The following is a 24,465-nucleotide window of genomic DNA, read 5'->3' on the forward strand; positions in this document are numbered from 1 at the left end:
ACGCGCGCGTTACAGCGAGAGGGGGCTGCCCTTGTGACGTCACTCGCAGCGGGCACTGGGAATGATTGTCCCCTGTTGAATCGAAACACTGCATATTTGCCCGAGGGCAACAAGTTACGCAGATCTGAGCTCAGTTGTGAAAGAGGACCGCAGCACGGTAATTGCACAGCGCCGCTGTAGTTGTATTAATATCGAGTCCCATAGGCTGGCAGCAATGCAGCAGTCGTGGGAGTGGATCGATGTCCTGGCTCTTGGCTCTCAGCTGTCGACGAGCGCGATGCCGCCCCCCCGCTGGGTGCTGCGCGTGGTGGCCGCGCTGGCTCTGTGGCTGGGCTTCTGGTGCCTTCGGAGGGGGCAACGCGGCTTCCCGCCTGGTCCCAGAGGGCTGCCGCTGGTGGGAAACCTCTTACAGTTGGACCTCAAAGCCATGCCCGCGTCCTTAGCCAAGGTGCGTGTTCATTTTTTTGTCCTTCCTCGCACGGTTGGCTACGTACGGTGCGAAAAAGGTCAAAACTACATACACACATTGAGCTCCCCGGCACTCGCCTAGATCAGCACTGCGAGTGGATTCACGTTCCATGTCTCTTGACAAACTTTGGTAACTTAATGGTATAAAAACACATTTTTCCCTACAAATTTAAATGTGTATTTGTATCCATTCCATCTCGTTCAATTTGTCATTATCGGGCACATATGAGAGTGTAAATGTTTGAGAGAAATTCATCTACGTTGCACATTTCTGATTTCCGTTCCTTAGTAATAAAAATTTCACCTTAAATAAAGACCCTGGAATATCGCAGGTTTATCGTTCGCGGTTTCGACCTAAAGAGGACAACCTCTTTGTACCAGTTTAGCTATCGCGGGGGTTCGGTTTGGCCTTTCGCGGGGGGACATTGTCCCCGCAAGTGCGGTGTCAGTGGCTGCGGATGCCGTGGTGCGAGGGGATGGCGAGGGGTGCGAGGGATGGCGAGGGGTGCGAGGGATGCGGGGGATGGCGAGGGGTGCGAGGGATGCGGGGGATGGCGAGGGGTGCGGGGGGATGGCGAGGGGTGCGAGGGATGGCGAGGGGTGCGGGGGATGGCGAGGGGTGCGAGGGATGGCGAGGGATGGCGAGGGGATGGCGAGGGATGGCGAGGGGATGGCGAGGGATGGCGAGGGGTGCGAGGGATGGCGAGGGGTGCGGGGGATGGCGAGGGGTGCGAGGGATGGCGAGGGGATGGCGAGGGATGGCGAGGGGTGCGAGGGATGGCGAGGGGTGCGGGGGATGGCGAGGGGTGCGGGGGGATGGCGAGGGGTGCGAGGGATGGCGAGGGGTGCGGGGGATGGCGAGGGGTGCGAGGGATGGCGAGGGATGGCGAGGGGATGGCGAGGGATGGCGAGGGGATGGCGAGGGATGGCGAGGGGTGCGAGGGATGGCGAGGGGTGCGGGGGATGGCGAGGGGTGCGAGGGATGGCGAGGGATGGCGAGGGGATGGCGAGGGATGGCGAGGGGTGCGGGGGATGGCGAGGGGTGCGAGGGATGGCGAGGGGATGGCGAGGGATGGCGAGGGGTGCGAGGGATGGCGAGGGGTGCGGGGGATGGCGAGGGGTGCGAGGGATGGCGAGGGGATGGCGAGGGGATGGCGAGGGATGGCGAGGGGTGCGAGGGATGGCGAGGGGTGCGAGGGATGGCGAGGGGTGCGAGGGGATGGCGAGGGGATGGCGAGGGATGGCGAGGGGTGCGAGGGGATGGCGAGGGGTGCGAGGGGATGGCGAGGGGTGCGAGGGGATGGCGAGGGGTGCGAGGGGATGGCGAGGGGTGCGAGGGATGGCGAGGGGTGCGAGGGGATGGCGAGGGGATGGCGAGGGATGGCGAGGGGTGCGAGGGATGGCGAGGGGTGCGAGGGATGGCGAGGGGTGCGAGGGATGCGGGGGATGGCGAGGGGTGCGAGGGATGCGGGGGATGGCGAGGGGTGCGGGGGGATGGCGAGGGGTGCGAGGGATGGCGAGGGGTGCGGGGGATGGCGAGGGGTGCGAGGGATGGCGAGGGATGGCGAGGGGATGGCGAGGGGATGGCGAGGGATGGCGAGGGGATGGCGAGGGATGGCGAGGGGTGCGAGGGATGGCGAGGGGTGCGGGGGGTGGCGAGGGGTGCGAGGGATGGCGAGGGATGGCGAGGGGATGGCGAGGGATGGCGAGGGGTGCGAGGGATGGCGAGGGGTGCGGGGGATGGCGAGGGGTGCGAGGGATGGCGAGGGATGGCGAGGGGATGGCGAGGGATGGCGAGGGATGGCGAGGGGTGCGGGGGATGGCGAGGGGTGCGAGGGATGGCGAGGGGATGGCGAGGGGATGGCGAGGGATGGCGAGGGGTGCGAGGGATGGCGAGGGGTGCGAGGGATGGCGAGGGGTGCGAGGGGATGGCGAGGGGATGGCGAGGGATGGCGAGGGGTGCGAGGGGATGGCGAGGGGTGCGAGGGGATGGCGAGGGGTGCGAGGGGATGGCGAGGGGTGCGAGGGGATGGCGAGGGGTGCGAGGGGATGGCGAGGGGTGCGAGGGATGGCGAGGGGTGCGAGGGATGGCGAGGGATGCGAGGCAGTCAGTGGCGCCTCACAAGCATCTCGCGATCCCCGTAGCCCAGCCGCTCCCCACTCGCGGACAAACACCCGCTTTGGATCGTCATCATTAAATGCAACATTTATTCAGTATGTATACTGCTATTTATTGTCTAGTAATGTTTTTGTTAAGGGCTTTTACTTTATTCCAATTATCTTTGTTTATTTGGCATACAATACAATACTTATTTCAATTGTGAAGTGTCTGTTTTGGTTGCCGTGTTCCTAATCCCATGATTGAGGTACGGCTTCAGTATTGAATATTGCGCTTTAGCTTTCGCGGCACTTTCCACGAATGTAACTCTCCGCAATATTCCAGGGTCTCCTGTACAGCGTATTTAAGCTTGTTTGAGGTCAAATACGTATTTATCATCATTCAAACCCCTCCAAATGTTGCATCGACTTTATTAAATTTTGTTATTTTTTTGTCTTCAGATGCTCTCTCCGGCTTCGTTTAAAATGTTTTTAACCTTCGACAATTCTTGGAACGCTTCCAAAAACGTCGTTTCAGGATGTTTTTCGGCATAACAGTTACAAATGTTAACATTTTAGCTTTCTGGTTCATGCATTTTGGGAGCCCTAATTTGTGGAGGGACAAAGTAAAATATAGTTTTCCGACTTGAAAATATTTGTCATATTTCAATGAGCAACCTTCGAATGCTCCCGATACAAACTTTTGTAGGCGTCGGTTGAGAAAAAATGTGTATCTCGAGTGGCTTGGCGGCCCAGCAGTCAAAGTGCTGGGCTCGCACTGCTGCGATTCTGGGATCAAATCAGGCCAACGACCCCCACGCTTCACCCGGGTTCTCAAGTGCAGTTCGTTGATAGCTTCGCTCTCATCACAAATACTTGCACACAAACATCAGATATGGTCTGTACATTTGCTATTATTCAAATAAGACGAGGGGTTCACTGTGGGTAGCTTAGGTTATCGTTATCGAGGCTGCATTTCACTCAGTCGACCCCACTGCATAAACCGATCTCCTTGGCCCGAAAGCCAGGAGCGTAAAGGGCAATGAAGCTCCATACTTAAAATATGTAATTTCATGGCCTGGAAAGCAAAACTGCTGTACATTTGTAAACCCCATGACCCACCTACCTCACCAATTTAAATAATATTTCCAATTTCGTTTTTCTAATTTTGCCAATTTTTTTTACAACTCCCATCACTTAGTCACCAGCCTAGCTGAGTTGTTATAAATGAATGTATGTTTAAATTTTCGCACCGTATCTAGCCAATCGTGCTAATCGGAGGTGCTAATCAATGAGGTATGTCCACATACCAGTTCACGTACCATCTGGAAATCGCGATGTTTAAACTTCTGATGTTTATTATTTTATGTTCAATAATCGTTTTCTGACAAAAACAAGTCTAATGCTTCCTTTGGTCTCATTGTGCCGTCCCTCCCATTGGCTCTCAGCTCTCAGAGACTCATGGTCCAATTTTCAGTGTATCTTTAGGACAGACGCAAGTTGTGATTTTAGCCGGCAATGACATCATCAAGGAAGCTCTCGTTACCCAAGCTGAGATGTTTATTGACCGCCCTGAAATACCCATCTTCAAAAAGTCTTTGGGAAATTACGAAGGTAAGAAGGCATTCTTTGTACCTCATTAAATTCGTAGCGCGTAGAGTGCTTGGTTGCGATTGGCTCAGGGCAAATGGGCACTACGTTTGGGACCGCCCCTTACACCAGACACGTGACCTGGATGAAGATCACGGCCTGAGGAAGGATACGCAAAGGGCACGGGCCACCCTTTGACACGCACACGGCCACCCTGTGACGCACACACGGCCACCATGTGACGCACACACGTGACGCACACACGTGACGCACGCACGGCCACCCTGTGACGCACACACGGCCACCCTGTGACGCACGCACGGCCACCCTGTGACTCACGCACGGCCACCCTGTGACGCACACACGTGACGCACGCACGTGACGCACGCACGGCCACCCTGTGACGCGCACACGGCCACCCTGTGACGCACGCACGGGTCAGCAACGTGGCCATTAACAAACAACATGCAACAAAAACTGACAAAGTGTGCAAAGGTGCATGCCTAGATTTATATTGAAAGACAGAAACATGGATAAGAGAACATTTATAGGTTGATTTCAGATAGTGCATTGTCTGCTAAATACATCTTCATCATACATGATTATCTTGTGTAATTGTCGTAACTAAGATTCATGTCAATCACACATCATAGGAAGACGACGATAATCTGAAAAACTCATAGGATGGGCTCTGCATATACAATGATCATACGAATACCAAGGCTAAGGGTTGTTATAACGCGATCGTGATTCTCTCAACACGCTCCGCTCACCGGCGGCAGGCCTGCTGCTGAGTCATGGGTGGCAGTGGAGAGCGAGGAGGCGCTTCACCCACATGATGCTGAGGAACCTTGGGATGGGCACAAAGAGCATTGAGGAGAAGATCGCTGAGGAGGCCGAGTTTCTAGTGCGAGCTCTAGAAAACAAAGAAGGTATCCAATGCACGACCGCAATAAAGGAATGTTGTACCTGTGCAAAACCTTCATGGGCGAATGTCAGCATTAATATCGAGTGTATTTCAGTGGTCGTTGCATTTGTTTCTGACAGCATTCTAATCGTGCTGAGTGAGGTGCGTGTTCGTAAATTAGAGGTGGTGACGTGGTCCAGCCGTAGCGCGCGTTCGCCACGTGTTGCCCATCTCGGCAATTGTCCCCCCCACCCTGCACGCGTCCCACCCAGCGCAACAGTCGACGCCGAATCACGTCCACAGCCGTCGCCTGCCCTCTTCTCCTCGGGACTCTGCGTCGCTTCTCCTGCACCGTCACGGAATTTCCAGCGTCCGTGTCGGACTCCGGCGCTCGAACGCCGACAACTTATTTTTGAGCCGCCGAGCGTCCTGCTCCTCTCTGATCCCCACAGTGACACGGATAGAGTACCCGTGCCTCCATTACCACACTCGGACTCATCTCTCTTCTCTGACGTGGTGGTTTCCTTAGCCTATCAAACGCCTGCTTGCTAAAGAAATGTACCTCTTGGCCTCCTCACAGCACCCTGCATTGTGGACCTCACTGCATCACTACACAAAGTCCTCTAGCCTCATCAACGTTGGGAGAATGTGGTGTTGTGGTGTTTGCATGGAAAAGCATTCATCTAGTAGTTGAGAAGATGTTTATTATGGTAATGATGTCTATATATTATTTTGACTGTACTACTTCTCCCAACTTCTTCCCATGCACTAGAAAAACCTTTTGATGCACATTCCGAAATCACCAACTCAGCGGCAAATGTAATCTGCTCCATCATATTTGGAGACCGCTACGACTGGAATAATAAAACATTTGTGAAGCTCATGAACATTATCAATGAGAATGTAGAACTGTCTGGTAATGATTGGTCCCAGGTGAGTGGTGTTATTGCAATCACGAATCCATGTTTAAAATCCTTGCATCTATATATGTTTCTGTGTGGACAAATATGCTCTTTATAAGAATAGGTTTTACCCTTTCTGGCAATAAAACAGGTGTTGAGATTTCGATGTAAAGCTTTCGTGGACTGCATGGATTCATATTCTTGGTTCTTTCGGTAAAGTCACGTAGAAGGGAAATAATAAAATAATAAAGATAAAACATAATAAGATGCAATTCTCACGACGTTTCGGCCACAACGACAGCGTCCTAATAAACTAGGACGCTGTCTTTCCGACCGCCCTGTTCTTCACTTGAGGACGGCTGCTTGTGTTGTGGCCGAAACGTCGTGAGGATTACATCTTATTATGTTTTATTTTTATTATTTTATTATTTCCCTTCTACGTGACTTTACCGAAAGAACCAAGAATATAGGTGTTGAGATGTTAAAACACCAAACTGAAACCTCTTGCAAGGAATCATGTCTGCATTAATCACATATATTTGTGGTGAACATGCAAACAAAAATATGCTCTGGTAGTATATGCATTGCCCTATTATTTGGTTTGTAAACAAGATGGGGGTTATGACTGGATCCTGGAAGTTTTTCTCAGGACTGTTTTTACCACCACAGCACTAAATACAGAAGCGCTTCATCGTGATAGGAGACCGTCAAGTGTGTGCAATTTGAACTCGGTCTTTTGATTTCAATTAGTTTTGAGGAGTGACATCCGGAAATGAGAGGGTGGAGCTTTTCCTCTGACACTCTTCAACTATGGCAACAAAGCTACATTTCTGGACCAGTGACATCAAATTCTGGAGACCAGGAGACAGGGCCTCAGGCCACTTTGCGACTCAAAGTTAGTTTAAGTGATGTCACGAGAACTTTGAGCGAAACAGCCAATGTCGCTGCAGTATCCGGAGACATGGCACGATTATGTGTGCATGGATGTAGCGATCTGCTTGAGTGGCGAGCAGTCGCAAGTTTGAGGGCTTCATTCCGGGTCTGGGGATGACTCAGTCCCTCATTTTCTGAGGTTGATAAATTAAAGACCATTGTGTGAGAATTCTTGCAACCTTTTATTCCTAATCACACTCTCGGATGCTCTCAGGGAATTTACAGTAATAACTAAGGCTACCAAATAAAAAATATAAACTCAACCACACTGCCAATGATATGTTTTATTTTGCTCGTCTTGGCTATATCGGCAAGGCTGCAGTGGGTATGGCATGGATCATTGTTCTGTCTGCCACAGTGGAGGTATCTACACACCTCAGTCTCATTTCCACAGCTATTTGTATTTGAAGTCGTGTGATGGCAACATGGACATTATACAGAATTTCTATTCCATGTTACACGCCTTGACAAGAACAGTTAAACAGATTAAGAAGTGATGCCATATAACCTGCATGTTCTGCATGAAAATGGAGAAAACTTGATGGTGGGAAGTTTAAAATAAGTTTGTTTAACACGAAAAGTGGAAAATGTGTATTTATGTATTTGCAGTGATTTTACCGAAAGAATCAAGAATATGAATTCCCGCAGTCACGAAAGTTTTAAGTCTAAAAATGAATTACTCCAAAACTTCAATCTCATTTGTGCAGTACGCATTTTCTGTGGCCCTGAGTCAGTGGTGGGCATTCCACCTTCCTGAGTAAATATGATTACTACCTCACACCAAGTGGGTGCTCATTTTAGCAGTGTTGGTGGGACGATGAGTCAATTTTATTGAGGTTTAAATGGCGATGTTACAGATCTTAATATTCGTTTTTAATAATTATTCTCTGCGTTTTATGTTCTTTCCACAGATTTTCAATTCGTTTCCTCTGCTGAAGTATTTCCCAGGACCCCACCAACGAATAAACGAGAATAAAGTTGTCTTGAATGCGTTTATTCAGGCCAGGATTGAAGAACATGACGGGGCACGCATTCAAGGAGACCCCCGCGATTATTTGGACGCCTTCATTGACAAGAGGATTGAGGTTTTTTTCGATATATTGAAACAATCCATATCAAACATGCAGCACTAAAAATTATCTACGTTGGGCATTGCTCCCTGCAAAATGCAACTTTCGACAAAATCACTTAAGTCGAAACATAGTTTTACCATTGATGTAATGCTATACATTTAGGTTACATTCCTGGCAGTAATTCTTCGGTAAAATTTTGCTGAAAAAATGTAAAGTAAGTACTAAAAAGGTTAACGTAAGATACTCAAAAAAATATATAACAAGTTTAGATAAATAATACAAGTGAACGGACTTTGTGTACCTCACGAGAGGGTGGTACCGAGTCCAGTATGGCGATGTTGTAAACACTGAGGCTTGGGAGCCCCCTGGTGGACACGGTGGCGTCGTTGTGTGTCATCACGCACGCTGCCCAAACTACTGCGTTTTTTAAATTAGAAACAAGGTAGCGAATCACCGCTTTTCACATACTATTAATTTGTTGGCGACGTTATCGTGAAACGTAAATAGGAGGAACGTAAATAGAGGACTTGCTGATGCTTTACTAGACACTTTAAAACTGTCTTTTAGCAGCATGCGCATGGGATGAGATTATGATCTCATTGATTGCATTGCTGGTGTAAAATGTAACGGTAAACTGGTAGTGGCTGTCTGAAAAACACAGACTGTACGACATCGCTCAAGGAGTTGTGTGCAGCTGAGCAGAGCCGAGGAAAAATAATTGGCGTTTCTTGATAACCTTTTCTGGATTTTGATCAAACATTCCACATTTATAGTCTGATTTTCAGTAGGATTATTTCCTTAATGTCAGTTTAAAACCAGTCTTGAATAGTTGTGAAAGATGTATACATCATAACTCATATCTAATAAAATGTTGACGTCAAATATGTTTTAGGTGACCATTAAAGATCCAGTAGAATATCACACATTGGAATCTTGCACCATCTGTTTGTATGGTTTTAGCCTCATTACATTTTATTTTACATTTGGGTGTTTCCTCGATCTTGTGTCAAAGATCACCTCTTCTCACAATTTTGAATGGAAATATAGCAATAACCAAACCTTACAGGATTAAATCCCGAAACACAGACAACGTATGCATATTCCTCTTGTCAAGGTGTTTGATTTGTTTAATAACTCTCTTCCATTGCTCTTGTAGGATTCACTGAATCCAGACACAGCCTTCTCTGACATCGCCCTCATTAACACGATGGCGAACCTGTTTGTGGCTGGGTCTGAGACCACCTCCGCCACACTTAAATGGGGTATCCTGCTCATGCTGACACATCCCAAAGTACAAGGTGAGTACATGTCACATGAGTACATGAGTACATTAAATCGTGTCAAGCATACAGTTAATTGCAGTTAATTACTGTATGCTTTACACGGTAGGTTTTCGCACCCAATATTGTTCATGAGTGTTTTGTTCGGCCACTTAATGATCTCGTTAAATTAAAGACCATCCACCACCCGACAGCCATACACAATTGTCACGTTTACAGGTGTTTAGCACGCCATTCATTTAGATCACCGGTAATTTGAACAACAATCCTCACAACCAAGATTGGGTTCCGTCCTGAACATGCTTGTTGTAACATCGTATCTCGTTGCTAATTTGGTTGTAAGCATTCTTCAATCTACCGGTGAGTGAGCTGAAACAGTAACAGTTGGCATGTTAAATGCTTGTACATGTGACGGTTCAATTTGTTTGGATGTGTCAGATGGTAGAGGAACCTTATGATAGGAATTAGCCAGGTCAGTAAGTCACTTAACCCAAAAAACAGTTATGAATCGTATACAGTAAACCCTCTCTATCCGCAAGGGTTACGTTCTTGAAAAGGCTCACAAATGCAGAATTTGCGAATGCAGTAAACTTGTTCGAAAGAAAAATGGGGTTACGTTTCTGGTACAAGTTAACATAGGGGGGAAATGGTAAAATAATATTTAATTATTACAACAAATAAATAATGAATCATAAAGAACAATGCATTGTTTTACCTTTGATGATGATGATCGGAGGTGGTGGTGAGGAACTCGCTTCCCCTGATTGCAGTCACGTGATTTTGAATGGACCTCACAGTCGCTTGGTGTATACCTAAATATATAAACGAGTTGACTGTAAATACGTATAATGTAAAAATGTACAATAGCGAGTTCAGAGCAAGATTACTGCGAGAGTTGATTAACTCCCGAATATGCGAAACTCGCGAATTCAGAGCTAATGCATAGCGAGGATTTACTGTACTGTGTGCACGTCATCCTGACTGAACTGTCATTGATGGTGGTCCAGTAGTGGCTGTAGAGTGTAGAGAATGTTCATATCACTATAGAAACCTTCACTCAATGCAAAGCAGCTGCAGTGTATGGCAATGTTCTGACCTGTCAATCTACATGACAACAGAGTCAAAGATGCCGCAGTGCGCCACATGTAGCAACAAGGTGTGCGTGTGCACTGCCAGTGGAGGAATCCTCTAACACGTTTCCTGGAGCCCATTGCCGTTCCGTGTCAGAGTTGAGCAGCAATATGTGGAACATGCTTCCCCCAGCAGAAGGATCTCCCAGTTACAAAACTTCACTTGAGACGGTATTCGTGCTGTCCCTTTAATGCATTCAAAACTGCTCCAAAATCAGTTAAGAAAAATGACGCTGCATGCAATCTGGCTGATGAAACTACCGGCTCGATTGATTCATGTTCGAGGATGAATTCTTTGTAGCAGAGACATGTTTTATAAAGTGCAGCAGTCATATTTCATGACCCTTATCTCCATTCACGTAGCACGAGTTTATGTAACAACCATCGTTTAGTTTGTATTAGTATGTGTACACGCGGTATTCGCTGGCAATGTTTCCCTTTTCTGTACCTACAGAACAAGTTCAGGAAGAAATAGATCGCGTCGTTGGGTCCAATCGCCGGCCGGCTTGTGCCGATCGAGCATCCATGCCCTACACCAACGCCACAGTTCATGAGATTCAGCGCTACGCCAACATCCTGCCGATGGCATTTCCACACGCTACCACCTCCGACACAAAACTGCGCGGTTATTTCTTGCCCAAGGTGTGTCCACGTAACGTGAACCATCACAAACGATGATTGGCTAACACATTCTATATATAAACAAACATCGGAGTGATTTCCTGCTCAAGTGAACAATGAGGTGGTGCAAATCTGTTTACAATCCTGAACCAGTGGTATAAATTCCACATTCATATGGCAGGGGTTAGTTGGTAAGAAAGTCACCGCTGACTTCCCCACAAAATGGTACTTGTTTCATTGAACCCAGGATAATTTTGTATTATGTTGAACTTCTTTCACACCGTACGTAGCCAACCGTTATGGGATGAGTCAACCCTCAAACAGGATTTGAACTGGCCCCAGTGCGAGCCACTGGCTATACCACTGATCCACCTGGCCGAACGCATTATCAGAAGGTTCAGAGTACGGTATTGCAGATGCACGAGTAAACTGAAAAGTGGAAAAACATCATTCATGTACTTTTAACCCAGTTGCCCATTCAACAACAATGGTACAGAGTTTGAAAAAGAGAGTTGTTCTGATCTGCATGAGATAAACGTTCTGAGGCCATATACTACACGTGACTGATACAGAATCAGCAAATTGTTTTTAAGTGTCATTGACCTGCCGGTAGAGCCGCAAAGTTGGACCCCAAAAGTTCGGAAACAGCAAATTTTGAAGAAAGTAAAAATGCAAGCATTTAGTCAATTAATCCAATGCAAAAATGGCACAGTCAGGTTACAACAGTGCAGTTATGTAGCACACTACTAAGCAAGGTCAATGGGTAAACATGGGTAATCTATTATGCGTTTGGTGACCAGAGGGAACTCAAGTCGATGACATCTGGGGGTATTGGTGAGGCCAGAAGAGTGGCCATTGCCTGTAGGTGTACTGGTTCTACTATAATAGTTAATTGGGGTGAAATGTCCTTCAATTATCTTTCCTTCTCGTCTGATTCTGTGTTGAAAAATAATGTTAATTGCTCTACTGCCGCACACATGAAGACTTCCACTTCCAATCATCATACATTTTTAAATATTATTTTCTGCAACATCCAGGGTGTTACCAGTAATACCACATTCATTCATCATCACCTTGAAACAACTCAACCCTGTTCCGAGCAGAAATTCCGATCTCAACCATTATCTGACCTCGCACACGTGATGTTCCCAGCCGACAGCCTGGTTTACTCTTTCTCGTTCGACGGTGGAGTTTGTGTATTCACCAGAGTTAGCGTCTCTGTTTTTTTCCCCCATAATCAAATCTTGCAAGTCCCCTCCATATATACATATGTGCAAAGTGTGCCGTAATCTAAATTATCTCGATACAATCTGTGACTTGCAGGGCACACAAGTGGTTGCTCTCATCCACTCGGCGCTCAGAGAAAAGTCGCTGTGGGAAACCCCCGAGCAGTTCAACCCAGGCCATTTCCTGGACATCGATGGAAACTTCTATAACCGAAATGATTTTATGGCGTTCTCTGCAGGTAATGTTTTTATTTAATTAATCAACCTGTCTGGATACGGCTTTCATCAGTCACAGTAGGATGATGATAGATATTTGAAGTTCACACAGTGAGGTTGATACACCATTGGTCAAATTGTAAAATAAAACAATCGCAATAAAATCTACAGCTTCCAAAACATGAAAATACTCATTTTAAAATAAATTCAAGGTCTTGTCATCAATGTACCCAAATAAAAGCGCAGTTATATATAATTTGAAAATGAGACATGTGAAAATAAGTACAATTCAGGTTTTGACACAATGACCTCTTACAAATAATACCGCGTGTTTGTGTGTTTATGTCACTAGGGCCCCGACTTTGTCTCGGGAAGAACCTGGCCAGGATGGAGGTCTTCCTCTTCCTCACAGCTCTGCTACAACGTTTCTCATTTCAGGGACAGTCAGGACACCCCATGCCTGACCTTACCCCAAAGTCAGGCATAGTTTGGAATCCCCATCGCTACGAGGTTTGTGCCATAAAGCGGTGATAGCATTCCAGATAATAGAGCTTGCAGGTCACTCAAAGTTCGAGTCAAGAATCACTGACAATGAACGAATCTAACTTGATTTGAAGCTTTCGTGACTGCAGCAATCCATACTCTTTGGTTCTGTCGGTAAAGTCACGTGGGTAGAAATAATAATAGATCACGACGTTTCGATCGAAATGCAAGCAATCGTCATCAGGTGAGACAACTACAGCAAGAAAACTGCTGAAGTAGGCGAGAGAGCTGCCGTGACACGAGGTTATATAAGTATCGGCGGTATTTTCTATATACGTGACTTTACCGAAAGAACCAAGAATACCAATGAAAATATGATCTAATATTCTTCTAGGAAATGGAATAAAATAAATTCAGGAAAACGTAGAAAGTATATACATGAAAAAACCTAAGAACATATACATGAAAAAACCTAAGAACATATACATGAAAAAACCTAAGAACATATACATGAAAAAACCTAAGAACATATACATGAAAAAACCTAAGAACATATACATGAAAAAACCTAAGAACATATACATGAAAAAACCTAAGAACATATACATGAAAAAACCCAAGAACATATACATGAAAAAACCTAAGAACATATACATGAAAAAACCTAAGAACATATACATGAAAAAACCTAAGAACATATACATGAAAAAACCTAAGAACATATACATGAAAAAACCTAAGAACATATACATGAAAAAACCTAAGAACATATACATGAAAAAAACCTAAGAACATATGCATGAAAAAACCTAAGAACATATACATGAAAAAACCTAAGAACATATACATGAAAAAACCTAAGAAAATATACATGAAAAAACCTAAGAACATATACATAACGCTTTCTGCGATTTTTTTATATAATGCTCACTGCCTCTGACAGCACATTCGATTCGCACGGTTGGCAACGTATGGTGCGAAAGAAGTTCAACATACATAATGACAGGATCCCCACCGGAAACCTGCACACATTGTAATGAACGCTTTAAAATACAGCAACAGGTTGGAATGGAAATTACAGAAGTGGAGGGGAACGGAGTGGCTTTCAGAAGCTCGCGAGACGCGGTGGGATGGCAACATTGTTGACGGGACTTGGGGGGCAGCTGACGGGACGAGGGGGGCAGCTGACGGGACGAGGGGGGCAGCTTATGGGACGAGGGGGGCAGCTGACGGGACGAGCCAGGCGCTGATCCCGGTTCGTCAGCGCCCCCTTGAGGCGTGTGCTTGAGGGTGATTAGTTCAAGTTCAAGTATTAGGTGTAGCCCTGTGAGCCATTCGGCTCTTGAATCGGGTGCAACTGCAACAAACAAAAACATGAACAAGAAAACATCTCAGAGTCATCTTACTCTTTGGGGCTTTCGTGACTGCAGGAATCCAAACTATTTGGTTCTTTCGGTAAAGTCACGTGGGTAGAAAATAAAATAAATCACGACGTTTCGATCGCAACACAAGCAATCGTCATCATGTGGGAACCCACAGCAATAAAATTGTTTTTTTTTGCCCCTCCCCCCTTCCTCACCGATATAACCTCTTACCACACCGATATAACCTCTTACCACACCTGTATAACCTCTTACCACGGCATCTCTCTCCCACTTCAGCAACAACAACAAAAACATGTTTCTTGATGTGGTTTCCCACCTGATGATGATTGCTTGTGTTGCGATCGAAACGTCGTGATTTATTTTATTTTATACCTACGTGACTTTATTGAAAGAACCAAAGAGTTTAGAGTCATCTTCTTTGGGTCTTTCGGTAAAGTCGCATAGAAAGGTTCAAAGAAAATAACAAAAAAACTACGACGTTTCGATCGCAACACAAGCAACCGTCATCAGGAAAAAGTCGTTTTTTGTTATTTTATTAGAACCTATCTACGTGACTTTACCGAAAGACCCAAATAATATGAATTCCTGCAGTCACGAAAGCTTTAAGTCAAGATTTGATTAGAGTCACTTGAAGAGAGTTAAAGAATTCCGTGATTGGTGTCGTGAGTCAGTTCATGAGTCGATTGTTTTAAATGTTTCTTGTTATTTGCCACGTGTCTCGCGGCTCGTACACTGTGCTACGAATTTGGCACGCGGTTAATCGCAATACAGACAATCCAGAGTTAACCGTGCACGACTTTCATCTGATTATATGAAGCTGTTAGAAATGATTTTGGATGAACGTGTAATCAATCCTGTATAATCATTTAGTAGGTCACAAATTAGCAAAACCTGTCCGGATTTTCGCCTTGACATCTACTTCTTGAAATAAAATGAAATGCTATGATGACGCATCTGATTTTTAAATTCTCAAACATTTGTGTTCTTTTTAAAACTGAAATTAGTAAAGCGTGAAGTGCAAGGCGGGTGTAATGAGTTTGACTAAACAGCTCCTCGTGCTCCAGAGCGGGGTCCCACTCCCGTCCCACCATTCATCCCACCCATCATCCCACACCATTCATCCCACATCACCATCCCACACCATTCATCCCACACCATTCATCCCACACCATTCATCCCACACCATTCATCCCACACAATTCATCCCACATCATCATCCCACACCATCATCCGACACCATTCATCCCACACCATTCATCCCACATCACCATCCCACATCACCATCCCACACCATTCATCCCACACCATTCATCCCACACCATTCATCCCACACCATTCATCCCACATCATCATCCCACATCATCATCCCACATCATCATCCCACACCATCATCCCACATCATCATCCCACACCATTCATCCCACATCATCATCCCACACCATTCATCCCACACCATTCATCCCACATCATCCCACATCATCATCCCACACCATTCATCCCACATCATCATCCCACACCATTCATCCCACACCATCATCCCACACCATTCATCCCACATCATCATCCCACACCATTCATCCCACACCATTCATCCCACATCATCCCACATCATCATCCCACACCATTCATCCCACATCATCATCCCACACCATTCATCCCACACCATTCATCCCACATCATCATCCCACATCATCATCCCACACCATTCATCCCACATCATCATCCCACACCATTCATCCCACACCATTCATCCCATATCATCATCCCACCCCATTCATCCCACACCATCATCCCACACCATCATCCCACACCATTCATCCCACACCATCATCCCACACCATTCATCCCACACCATTCACCCCACACCATCATCCCACACCATTCATCCCACACCATTCATCCCACACCATTCATCCCACACCATCATCCCACACCATTCATCCCACACCATCATCCCACACCATTCATCCCACACCATTCACCCCACACCATCATCCCACACCATTCATCCCACATCATCATCCCACACCATTCATCCCACACCATTCATCCCACATCATCATCCCACACCATTCATCCCACACCATCCCACACCATTCATCCCACATCATCATCCCACACCATTCATCCCACACCATCATCCCACACCATCATCCCACACCATTCATCCCACACCATCATCCCACACCATTCACCCCACACCATCATCCCACACCATTCATCCCACATCATCATCCCACACCATCATCCCACATCATTCATCCCACACCATCATCCCACACCATTCATCCCACACCATCATCCCACACCATCATCCCACATCATCATCCCACACCATTCATCCCACATCATCCCACATCATCATCCCACTCCATCCATCCCACACCATTCATCCCACATCACCATCCCACACCATTCATCCCACATCATCATCCCACACCATTCATCCCACATCATCATCTCACACCATTCATCCCACACCATTCATCCCACATCATTCATCCCACATCATCATCCCACTCCATCCATCCCACACCATTCATCCCACATCACCATCCCACATCATCATCCCACATCATCATCCCACACCATTCATCCCACATCATCATCCCACACCATTCATCCCACACCATTCATCCCACATCATCATCCCACACCATTCATCCCACACCATCATCCCACATCATCATCCCACATCATCATCCCACACCATCATCTCACATCATCATCCCACACCATTCATCCCACATCATCATCTCACACCATTCATCCCACACCATTCATCCCACATCATCATCCCACATCATCATCCCACACCATTCATCCCACACCATTCATCCCACATCATCATCCCACCCCATTCATCCCACACCATCATCCCACACCATTCATCCCACACCATCATCCCACACCATCATCCCACATCATTCATCCCACACCATCCCACACCATTCATCCCACACCATTCATCCCACACCATTCATCCCACACCATCATCCCACATCATCATCCCACACCATTCATCCCACACCATCATCCCACACCATTCATCCCACACCATCATCCCACACCATCATCCCACATCATCATCCCACACCATTCATCCCACACCATTCATCCCACACCATTCATCCCACACCATTCATCCCACACCATTCATCCCACACCATCATCCCACACCATTCATCCCACACCATCATCCCACACCATCATCCCACACCATCATCCCACATCATTCATCCCACACCATCCCACATCATTCATCCCACATCATCCCACATCATCATCCCACTCCATCCATCCCACCCCATTCATCCCACATCACCATCCCACACCATCCATCCCACAACGACCGGCACGGACGATGGTTGGAGAGTCAGAGGGGAGCAGCGGAGCCGCCGAGCCCCTCGTGGCTCCCTGCGGACCGTCGCGAGAGTGCGGCCGTCGTTGTGACGCGCAGTGACGTCACTCACAGCCGCCATGTTGCGTGAGGAATCGCCGCTGGCGCGCGCCCCCACCCATCATGGCGGTGTCGCGTGGGGGATGACGCCACGCGCGCGGGGCCGTGTCCCGCCCTAAGATGTCCGCCGCCGAGCTCCGCCCTTCGCCTGCCGGGTTGCGCCGAGCGTCGTCTCTCGTCTCTCGCCTCCCTTCTGCTTCTGCCCGCAGCAGCAGCAGCAGCCGGAGCTGCCCGTTGAGCCGCGATGGTGAACGTGCTGAAGGGCGTGATCGTGGCGTGGTGAGAGAGGCACTGGGCAGGGGGTGGGGTGGCGTCAGGGGCGCATCGCCCCGCGGCCTCCATCGCGAGTCGAGCGGCGGGGCCTGGAGCCCGAGTAACCTCACGGGGTAACCTCACTGAGTAGCCTCACGGGGTAACCTCACGGGGTAATCTCACTCAGTAACCTCACGGGGTAAAACCACGGGGTAATCTCACTGAGTAACGTCACGGGGTAACCTCACGGGGTAATCCCACTGGGTAATCTCACGGGGTAATCTCACGGAGTAACCTCACGGGGTAACCTCACGATGTAATCTCACGGGTAATCCCACTGGGTAATCTCACGGGGTAATCTCACGGAGTAACCTCACGGGGTAACCTCACGGGGTAATCTCACGGGGTAACCTCACGATGTAATCTGAGTAACCTCACGGGGTAATATCACTGAGTAACCTCACGGGGTAATCTCACTCAGTAACCTCATGGGGTAATCCCACGGGGTAATCTCACTGAGTAACCTCACGGGGTATCCTCACGGGGTAATCCCACTGGGTAATCACACTGGGTAATCTCACTGAGTAACCTCACGGGGTAACCTCACGGGGTAACAATGCCACTGCATCATCCTACTTGGGTGTCTGCCACTGCTGCTGTGTGTTGCCTGAATCCTCCCGCGGTGAGAAGTCTCCACCAGTTTACGCGAACTCGCCACGTGGGCGAGATGTTAGCGACATCGCCCGGTGTGCAGGAGGTCGTGGGTACGGACGCCTGTTGTATATTTGGAGTTCGCATGTTCTCCCCGTAGTCGCGTGTATTCAATTGTATATATAGTTTAAATAGTTTAGTGTATCGAGGGTCCATAATGTTTGGGCTATTTTATCGGGGGACATCCAGAGCAACGTGGAATTTCTACCAATGGAGATATGAGCACCGCCAAATGCTCATTTGTGTTTTGGGTCAATGACATTCTGCCGTAACTACGGTGTAGATTAGGTTCCTTTGGCACTCTGCGCTGCAGTAGATTCACATGCGTTTTGTGTTTTTCAGTGATCCTCCCATGAAGCAGTTCCTGCTCTTTCTGGATGAAACCAATGCTCTGGGGAAGAAGTTTGTGATCCACGATCTGGACGAAACGCATCTGTTCATCGCGTCTGAGGTGGTGCCCATTCTGCAGGAGCGAGTGGGCGAGCTCATGGACCAGAACTCGTTCCCCATCACCCAGAAATAAAGTGTGCGCTCCTCCTCCACACGCGGGGAAGGCCAACCGAGGAAGATGTCTCCTGAAGATTATTTGTGCGTTTTCAAATCCAAGCATTTGACTGGCTAGTGTAAAATAAAAACATTTGGCTCGGCATGTGGAGTGTTTTGGCAGCGGAATAAAAAGCTTTTGAAATGATGTCTTCATTGACCGATCATATTGAGTGCTTTGACCCGTGCAGCGATTTGTAAACGTGTTAAATATGCCCAGGTGATGTGTTGCCTCACGTTAATACAGTCACCAGGAAACGCGTGGCGCTGAAACCATGGATTGTGGCTCATTTTAAATTACAGCTTTTTGGCTAAATGTGAAGGTAACTTCTCACCTGCTACAAAATGTAAAGTTGGGTGTAAAATATCTGAAACGTCAACTGAAACATTTACATAAGACTTGATGGAGGATACAATACGTTTGAGCATTTTGCTTTTTTATAGGTTGAACTGCACGTTTATATCAGTTGAGTGTTGTGCTGTCATGAGTTTGGCACTGCTGCATATGGCAGAAATATACATCACAAACCAATAATGCTGCAATAAACAAGTAATAAAGTATACAACTGAATGGTGCTGCCAATGTTCATCATGGTTGTAATTGACAACTTGTGTAGGTATTGAAAATACCATCGTGTGGAAGCCTGCATTTCGCACGATTTTATCCTTGCATGTGTATTCTCAAATTGATGAATATAACCCACTACTGTACCATGAAGAAACGTAAGAATTCTAGTACAATGGCTAACCTAACTTAATGCTGAAGTGACTACTATTTCAGTCTGTTTTACCACACTTGGGCACTCTTGATTTTTGCTTGGAAATTTTGTTTATGCCATTTGGGCAAAATGTAGCAAAACCGTTGCATTTGAACTGCTTTGTACAATCACACGGGAGAGAGGGAGAAACATGAACCACTGCTGTACAGTTTATACGTCATTCTTTTACAAAGTGTTGAATGCTTCAGCGGGGATTGTAAAAGTTAATGTTCCTTAATGCGGAGTGTTTTGATGAAACAGTATTGCAAATTTTCACTTCACAGCATTACACAGTTTCCCAGGTGTTTAGTGTTTCTGCCTGTCATTTATTTTTGGAATATTTTGGATCTGGACAATCTTTCCAACGACAGAAAACAAATAACAACTTAACCAATGTGTTAATAACGTTGGGAACACCTAACCACAGTCATTGAGTTACATCAACAACAGCAGTATACATTATTCCAGTGAGGGATTCATTTTAATGTCTGTTTAGTGTTCTGGTTAGTGTAAGTTGCTAGTCGTGGAGCGATTGGCTCTCATCCGTAAGGTTGCGAGGTTTAATCTCGGTTTGGGGTTGATTCCGCCTCGGGTTGATAAAATTGGTATCACGAGAGACGTGCTGTAAACGGATGATCACCGTCGTAATGGTAATTTGAATAATAAATTACATGTTTTGAGTTGCTTGTTTTGTGCGTTTTTTTAGCGACAGAGTCGTGTTCAGCTCTATGCAGAATTGCCACGTGAAAATTTGACTCATGTTATGCAATTCGGAAGGTTTTGATGTGTGTGTGATTGCATATAAGCGCTTTCAATGAACTGTCCATGAAGGTGTGTAAATAAATTTGAAGTAATATTAATTTCTTTTGATCTACACTGTAGCATCGGTTGTAAAGAAAGTCCATCGTTTTGCTGGCTAGGCATGCTTTGCAACATGCAACAAATTCGTGAAATTACTGGAAAAATAACCATGCTATATATGGGAGTCTGCAAATGGATGTGTTGACAGTAAAGTCTGCCAATGGATGATATTGAACCAGATTCGATTTTATTTGGCTACATAACTGTTCAAAGTGTTTTGCCACATTTCATACATGTGTTCAGTAGCTTTCAGCCATAATCTCCACAGAGACTCGATTCTGCACATCCATTCTCATGGATTGTTCTTCCCCGTCTCCGTTGTGAATAATGTATATTCACTACCTATCGGCAGTATTATTTACCGCAAAAAGCGTATTTTATCTGCACCTTCAAGTGACTGAAGTGAGTATAGGCAGCCTGCAGGTTGCCAGAGATGGTCCGATGTGCGCATGACGCGGAATGTGTCGATGTGATGATGAGTGGGTCACGCCGCGCTGCCGCCTGGGGGGCCTGAGAAGAGAAGGAATTCGGGGCGAGTGGGGGGCCCTGTGGGCCTCACGGGGGCTCCCCCTATTCTCGTGATGAACCTTACACACGAGGGTCCTCACGCGTAATGAACCTCACTCGCAATGAGCCTCACACAGAGACCCCCACTTGGTGATGACCCCCACTCTTAGTGATGACCCCCACACAGTGATCCGCAATCTTGTGATGACCCCACACGTGCACATGCACGAGCAAGCTGCGACGCTGTGGGTGCCGCGGGCAGGATACATGGGTGGGACAGGCGAGGCAGAGTGGGGTTGGTGGAATGGCGAGGGAGGGTGGGGAAGATGAGTCGAGTGGGGAAGGTAGGGACAGTGGCGTGAGGGTGTGGCAGCTGAAGAGAGGGTGGGAGGCAGGTGAAGAGAGGGGTGGGACCAGGTGAAGCGTGAGGGAGGCAGGTGGGCAGAGCGCGCGTTTGGGAGCAGTGGGGCCATGCGCGCCTCGCCGCACTGCCCTCGCCGCTGGCCCCGTCGTGAATCCGGGCCCCGTCGTGAATCCGGGCCCCGTCGTGAATCCGGGCCCCGTCGTGAATCCGGGCCCCGTCGTGAATCCGGGCCCCGTCAGCTCGACTGAGTCACCGTGGCGATGGAGGCCGAGCGGGCGCGCCTGGCGGCCAGGATCCAGCGATGGAACGAGTCTTGCCTCGACCTCTTTGGGATGAGCGGCCCCGATGAGGTGAGACCGCTCCGTGGCACGGGCTCCCCGCGGTCTCGACAAACAGAATCGCACGAATTGTAACGACGAGGAGGAGGAGGCGGAGGCGGTGGTGGTGGTGGTGGCACCTGGGGTTCATTACTGACCGGCGCCTTCTGTGTGGAGTTTGTTTGTTCTGCTCTCGTTCTGCGTGGGGTTTCTCGAGGTTGTCAGATTTCCACTCACATCCAACCATAAGATGTAACTTGTAATAGGATATCTGGCCAATATCAGCTACATTGTATGTAACTGAGGAAACTACACAAACTCGTGAAGCTCCCTCGTCGTGGCGAGCAGACAGGCACCTCGCGCCTGAACCACAAAGTGCTGTCAGTGAGCAATACTACAATTGTATGTTCACGTGTTTTGTTGAGCCTCTGTATGTACAGTACTGTGTGGCTCTCATCATAGATCTGTCCTGGAATACACACGGGTTGTAAAGCCTAGAAACGGGTTTTAAACGACGGCGAGAGCCTCCCCCGTGTGAGTTTAAATGCCTCTGGCGGGCAGGGAGCGGGGAGGGCGCGCCCCGGGCTCGCGGCCACGTCCAGGGTCGCCGTCATCTCACGCGAGAGCTGCCACCGTCACCCAGGGCAGTGGCCGCCCTCGTGACGGTGTAAGCCACACAAACAGCATCGCGCCTCCTGGCTTTAACCTTCTTCATCAAAGCCAATGGCGTAACCATCGACCGCTTCAGAACATCAACAAGCCGACGCGTAAGCCACAGTCGTGCGATCGTGGCCATGCGACCCAAACGATGGACTCCTCCACAGTAAACCACTGCAGTCTGCGCTCCTGCAACGGCGGAGAGACGTCAAGACGACACCAACTCTCTCTCTCCTGATGCGCCCTCGTCGTGGCTAGCAGACTGACGTTGCCATTTAGCTCCTGAACACATGAACCATAGTACCCCGGCTCTCGCACGATGTCCGCGATGCAGTCATTTTTAGTCTGTTGATGGTCGGCGATGGTGCAATCGACTCGTCTCGACGAGCTGTACTCACGATGATGCACCACCACGGTGCGTACGACCGTACGAGCGTTCAGGGTTTCAGCGCAATCGTCCTCGCTGCGTTTCAGCATCGCGGAGTGGCACCGATTTCGGATTGATTGGTACCCCAGTCGCGGAGTTAAGTTACACCCCTGGGAAAAAATAGTGTCCCAGAAATAAAATATTTTATTGCCTTGGCCAGTTTGTATTATTTTGTACCCCGGGGTACCGCCATAAGGATCATATTGCCGTACACAATAACATAGTTCAATTAAACCAGCATGAGTCATGATTGTTAGTACTGTATTATGCTTTTTATCCAAGAAAGCCTTACGGAATCTCAACTCTTTTCCAAGAGGGGCCTGCCACGTCTTGTCAGGAGGGGCGATGTTGCTATGTGTAAGCACCATTGACTAATTTGCAGGTAACAATTTCAGCATTGGGGGTGTTGGCCAATTCCAATTCTATGCTTTTTTATAGCGCTAAGATGGAACGGGAGTACCCAGAGGAAACTCGTGCAGGACGGGGGGAGAAATTACAGACTCCACGCAGAAAGATGTCACGCGAGTCCGGAATCTAACATCGGGGCCGTCCATAAATGACGTCACGCGATTTTGGACGATTTTTGACCTCCCCACCCTCGTCACACGGCGTCACAAAAAGTCAGACCCCCCCTCAAATATGACGTCACAAAGCTCTGCCCCCCCCCAAAACCATATTTCCATTTTGAAAATAAAACATGCTTCAAATCGCTTTAAACTATTGTCATTGTAGTGTGTATTTAATGTGGCGCTGCACTCTGATGTTGTAGGAGTGTTGTTATAACAATTCTATATTTATATAAAGTTGCGCATTTTGATGTGACGTCACATTTCTCAAACCCCCCCCCCCCTCGTCACACATCGTCAGAAATGTCTGACCCCCCCCCCCCAGGTGCGTGACGTCATTTATGGACGGCCCCATCCTCGCTAATTGCTACGAGGCTCACGCGTTCCCACCGAGCCACTCATCTAAATGTCAATGTTTATTATCATGCAGAGTGATATTCTGGCTCGAAGAGACTATGTAGGCATGAGATACATATAGAGATTGGGTATTGAAACTTTAAGGTTCATCATGGTGTACATTCTTTATGAATTAAAATGGAGATAAAAAAGTATTTATGTCCAAGAAAAGCAGAGGTCTATTGTCTTCAAGAGTCAATCGTTGCCGAGACAATCATTGGGGCTGTCCACGATGGAGTTGCTCTGCATCTCACCACGAAAAATGTCACCGCTGGAGAAACTTCACCTTCACACCGTGTGAAGAAAGGTCTGGTTGCACAGCCCATGTTTGCTGC

General features: G+C 47.7%; 3 protein-coding genes across 5 annotated transcripts in view; all 3 read left to right on the forward strand.

The window, feature by feature from the left end:
- Positions 1-40: 40 nt before the first annotated feature.
- On the forward strand, positions 41-15,277 carry LOC144729544 (cytochrome P450 2F5-like). The gene is made up of 9 exons (XM_078609864.1): positions 41-448; positions 4,014-4,179; positions 4,938-5,087; positions 5,835-5,995; positions 7,809-7,982; positions 9,127-9,268; positions 10,835-11,022; positions 12,325-12,466; positions 12,796-15,277. Exons 1-9 carry the CDS (start codon positions 215-217, stop codon positions 12,972-12,974), a joined length of 1,536 nt encoding a protein of 511 aa, XP_078465990.1. The 5' UTR covers positions 41-214; the 3' UTR covers positions 12,975-15,277.
- Positions 15,278-17,805: 2,528 nt separating this feature from the next.
- GTF2H5 (general transcription factor IIH subunit 5) lies at positions 17,806-20,715 on the forward strand. Its single transcript, XM_078609872.1, has 2 exons — positions 17,806-18,050; positions 19,077-20,715. The coding sequence occupies exons 1-2, from the start codon at positions 18,016-18,018 to the stop codon at positions 19,255-19,257; spliced, it is 216 nt and encodes a 71-aa protein (XP_078465998.1). The 5' UTR covers positions 17,806-18,015; the 3' UTR covers positions 19,258-20,715.
- Positions 20,716-21,851: 1,136 nt separating this feature from the next.
- The window catches only part of LOC144729548 (afadin-like), a 30,903-nt gene continuing 28,289 nt past the window's right edge, over positions 21,852-24,465 (forward strand). For 2 of the 3 annotated variants that reach the window (XM_078609873.1, XM_078609875.1), the window contains exon 1: positions 21,852-22,117. In XM_078609873.1, the coding sequence (XP_078465999.1) occupies positions 22,028-22,117 (90 nt within the window). In that variant the 5' untranslated portion in view covers positions 21,852-22,027. The remainder of the gene's footprint in view (positions 22,118-24,465) is intronic. The other variant, XM_078609874.1, reaches the window with a different exon arrangement.

Source organism: Lampetra planeri, chromosome 33 (assembly GCF_965212315.1).
Source record: "Lampetra planeri chromosome 33, kcLamPlan1.2.h2, whole genome shotgun sequence".
In the NCBI taxonomy this organism is placed as follows: domain Eukaryota; kingdom Metazoa; phylum Chordata; class Hyperoartia; order Petromyzontiformes; family Petromyzontidae; genus Lampetra; species Lampetra planeri.

Coding starts and splice junctions, on each gene's coding strand:
- LOC144729544 (XM_078609864.1), top strand. CDS start 215: ATGCAGCAGTCGTGGGAGTGGATCGATGTCCTGGCTCTTGGCTCTCAG. Junction 449..4,013: donor TGCCCGCGTCCTTAGCCAAG/GTGCGTGTTCAT, acceptor ATTGGCTCTCAG/CTCTCAGAGACTCATGGTCC. Junction 9,269..10,834: donor GACACATCCCAAAGTACAAG/GTGAGTACATGT, acceptor CTGTACCTACAG/AACAAGTTCAGGAAGAAATA.
- GTF2H5 (XM_078609872.1), top strand. CDS start 18,016: ATGGTGAACGTGCTGAAGGGCGTGATCGTGGCGTG. Junction 18,051..19,076: donor AAGGGCGTGATCGTGGCGTG/GTGAGAGAGGCA, acceptor TGTGTTTTTCAG/TGATCCTCCCATGAAGCAGT.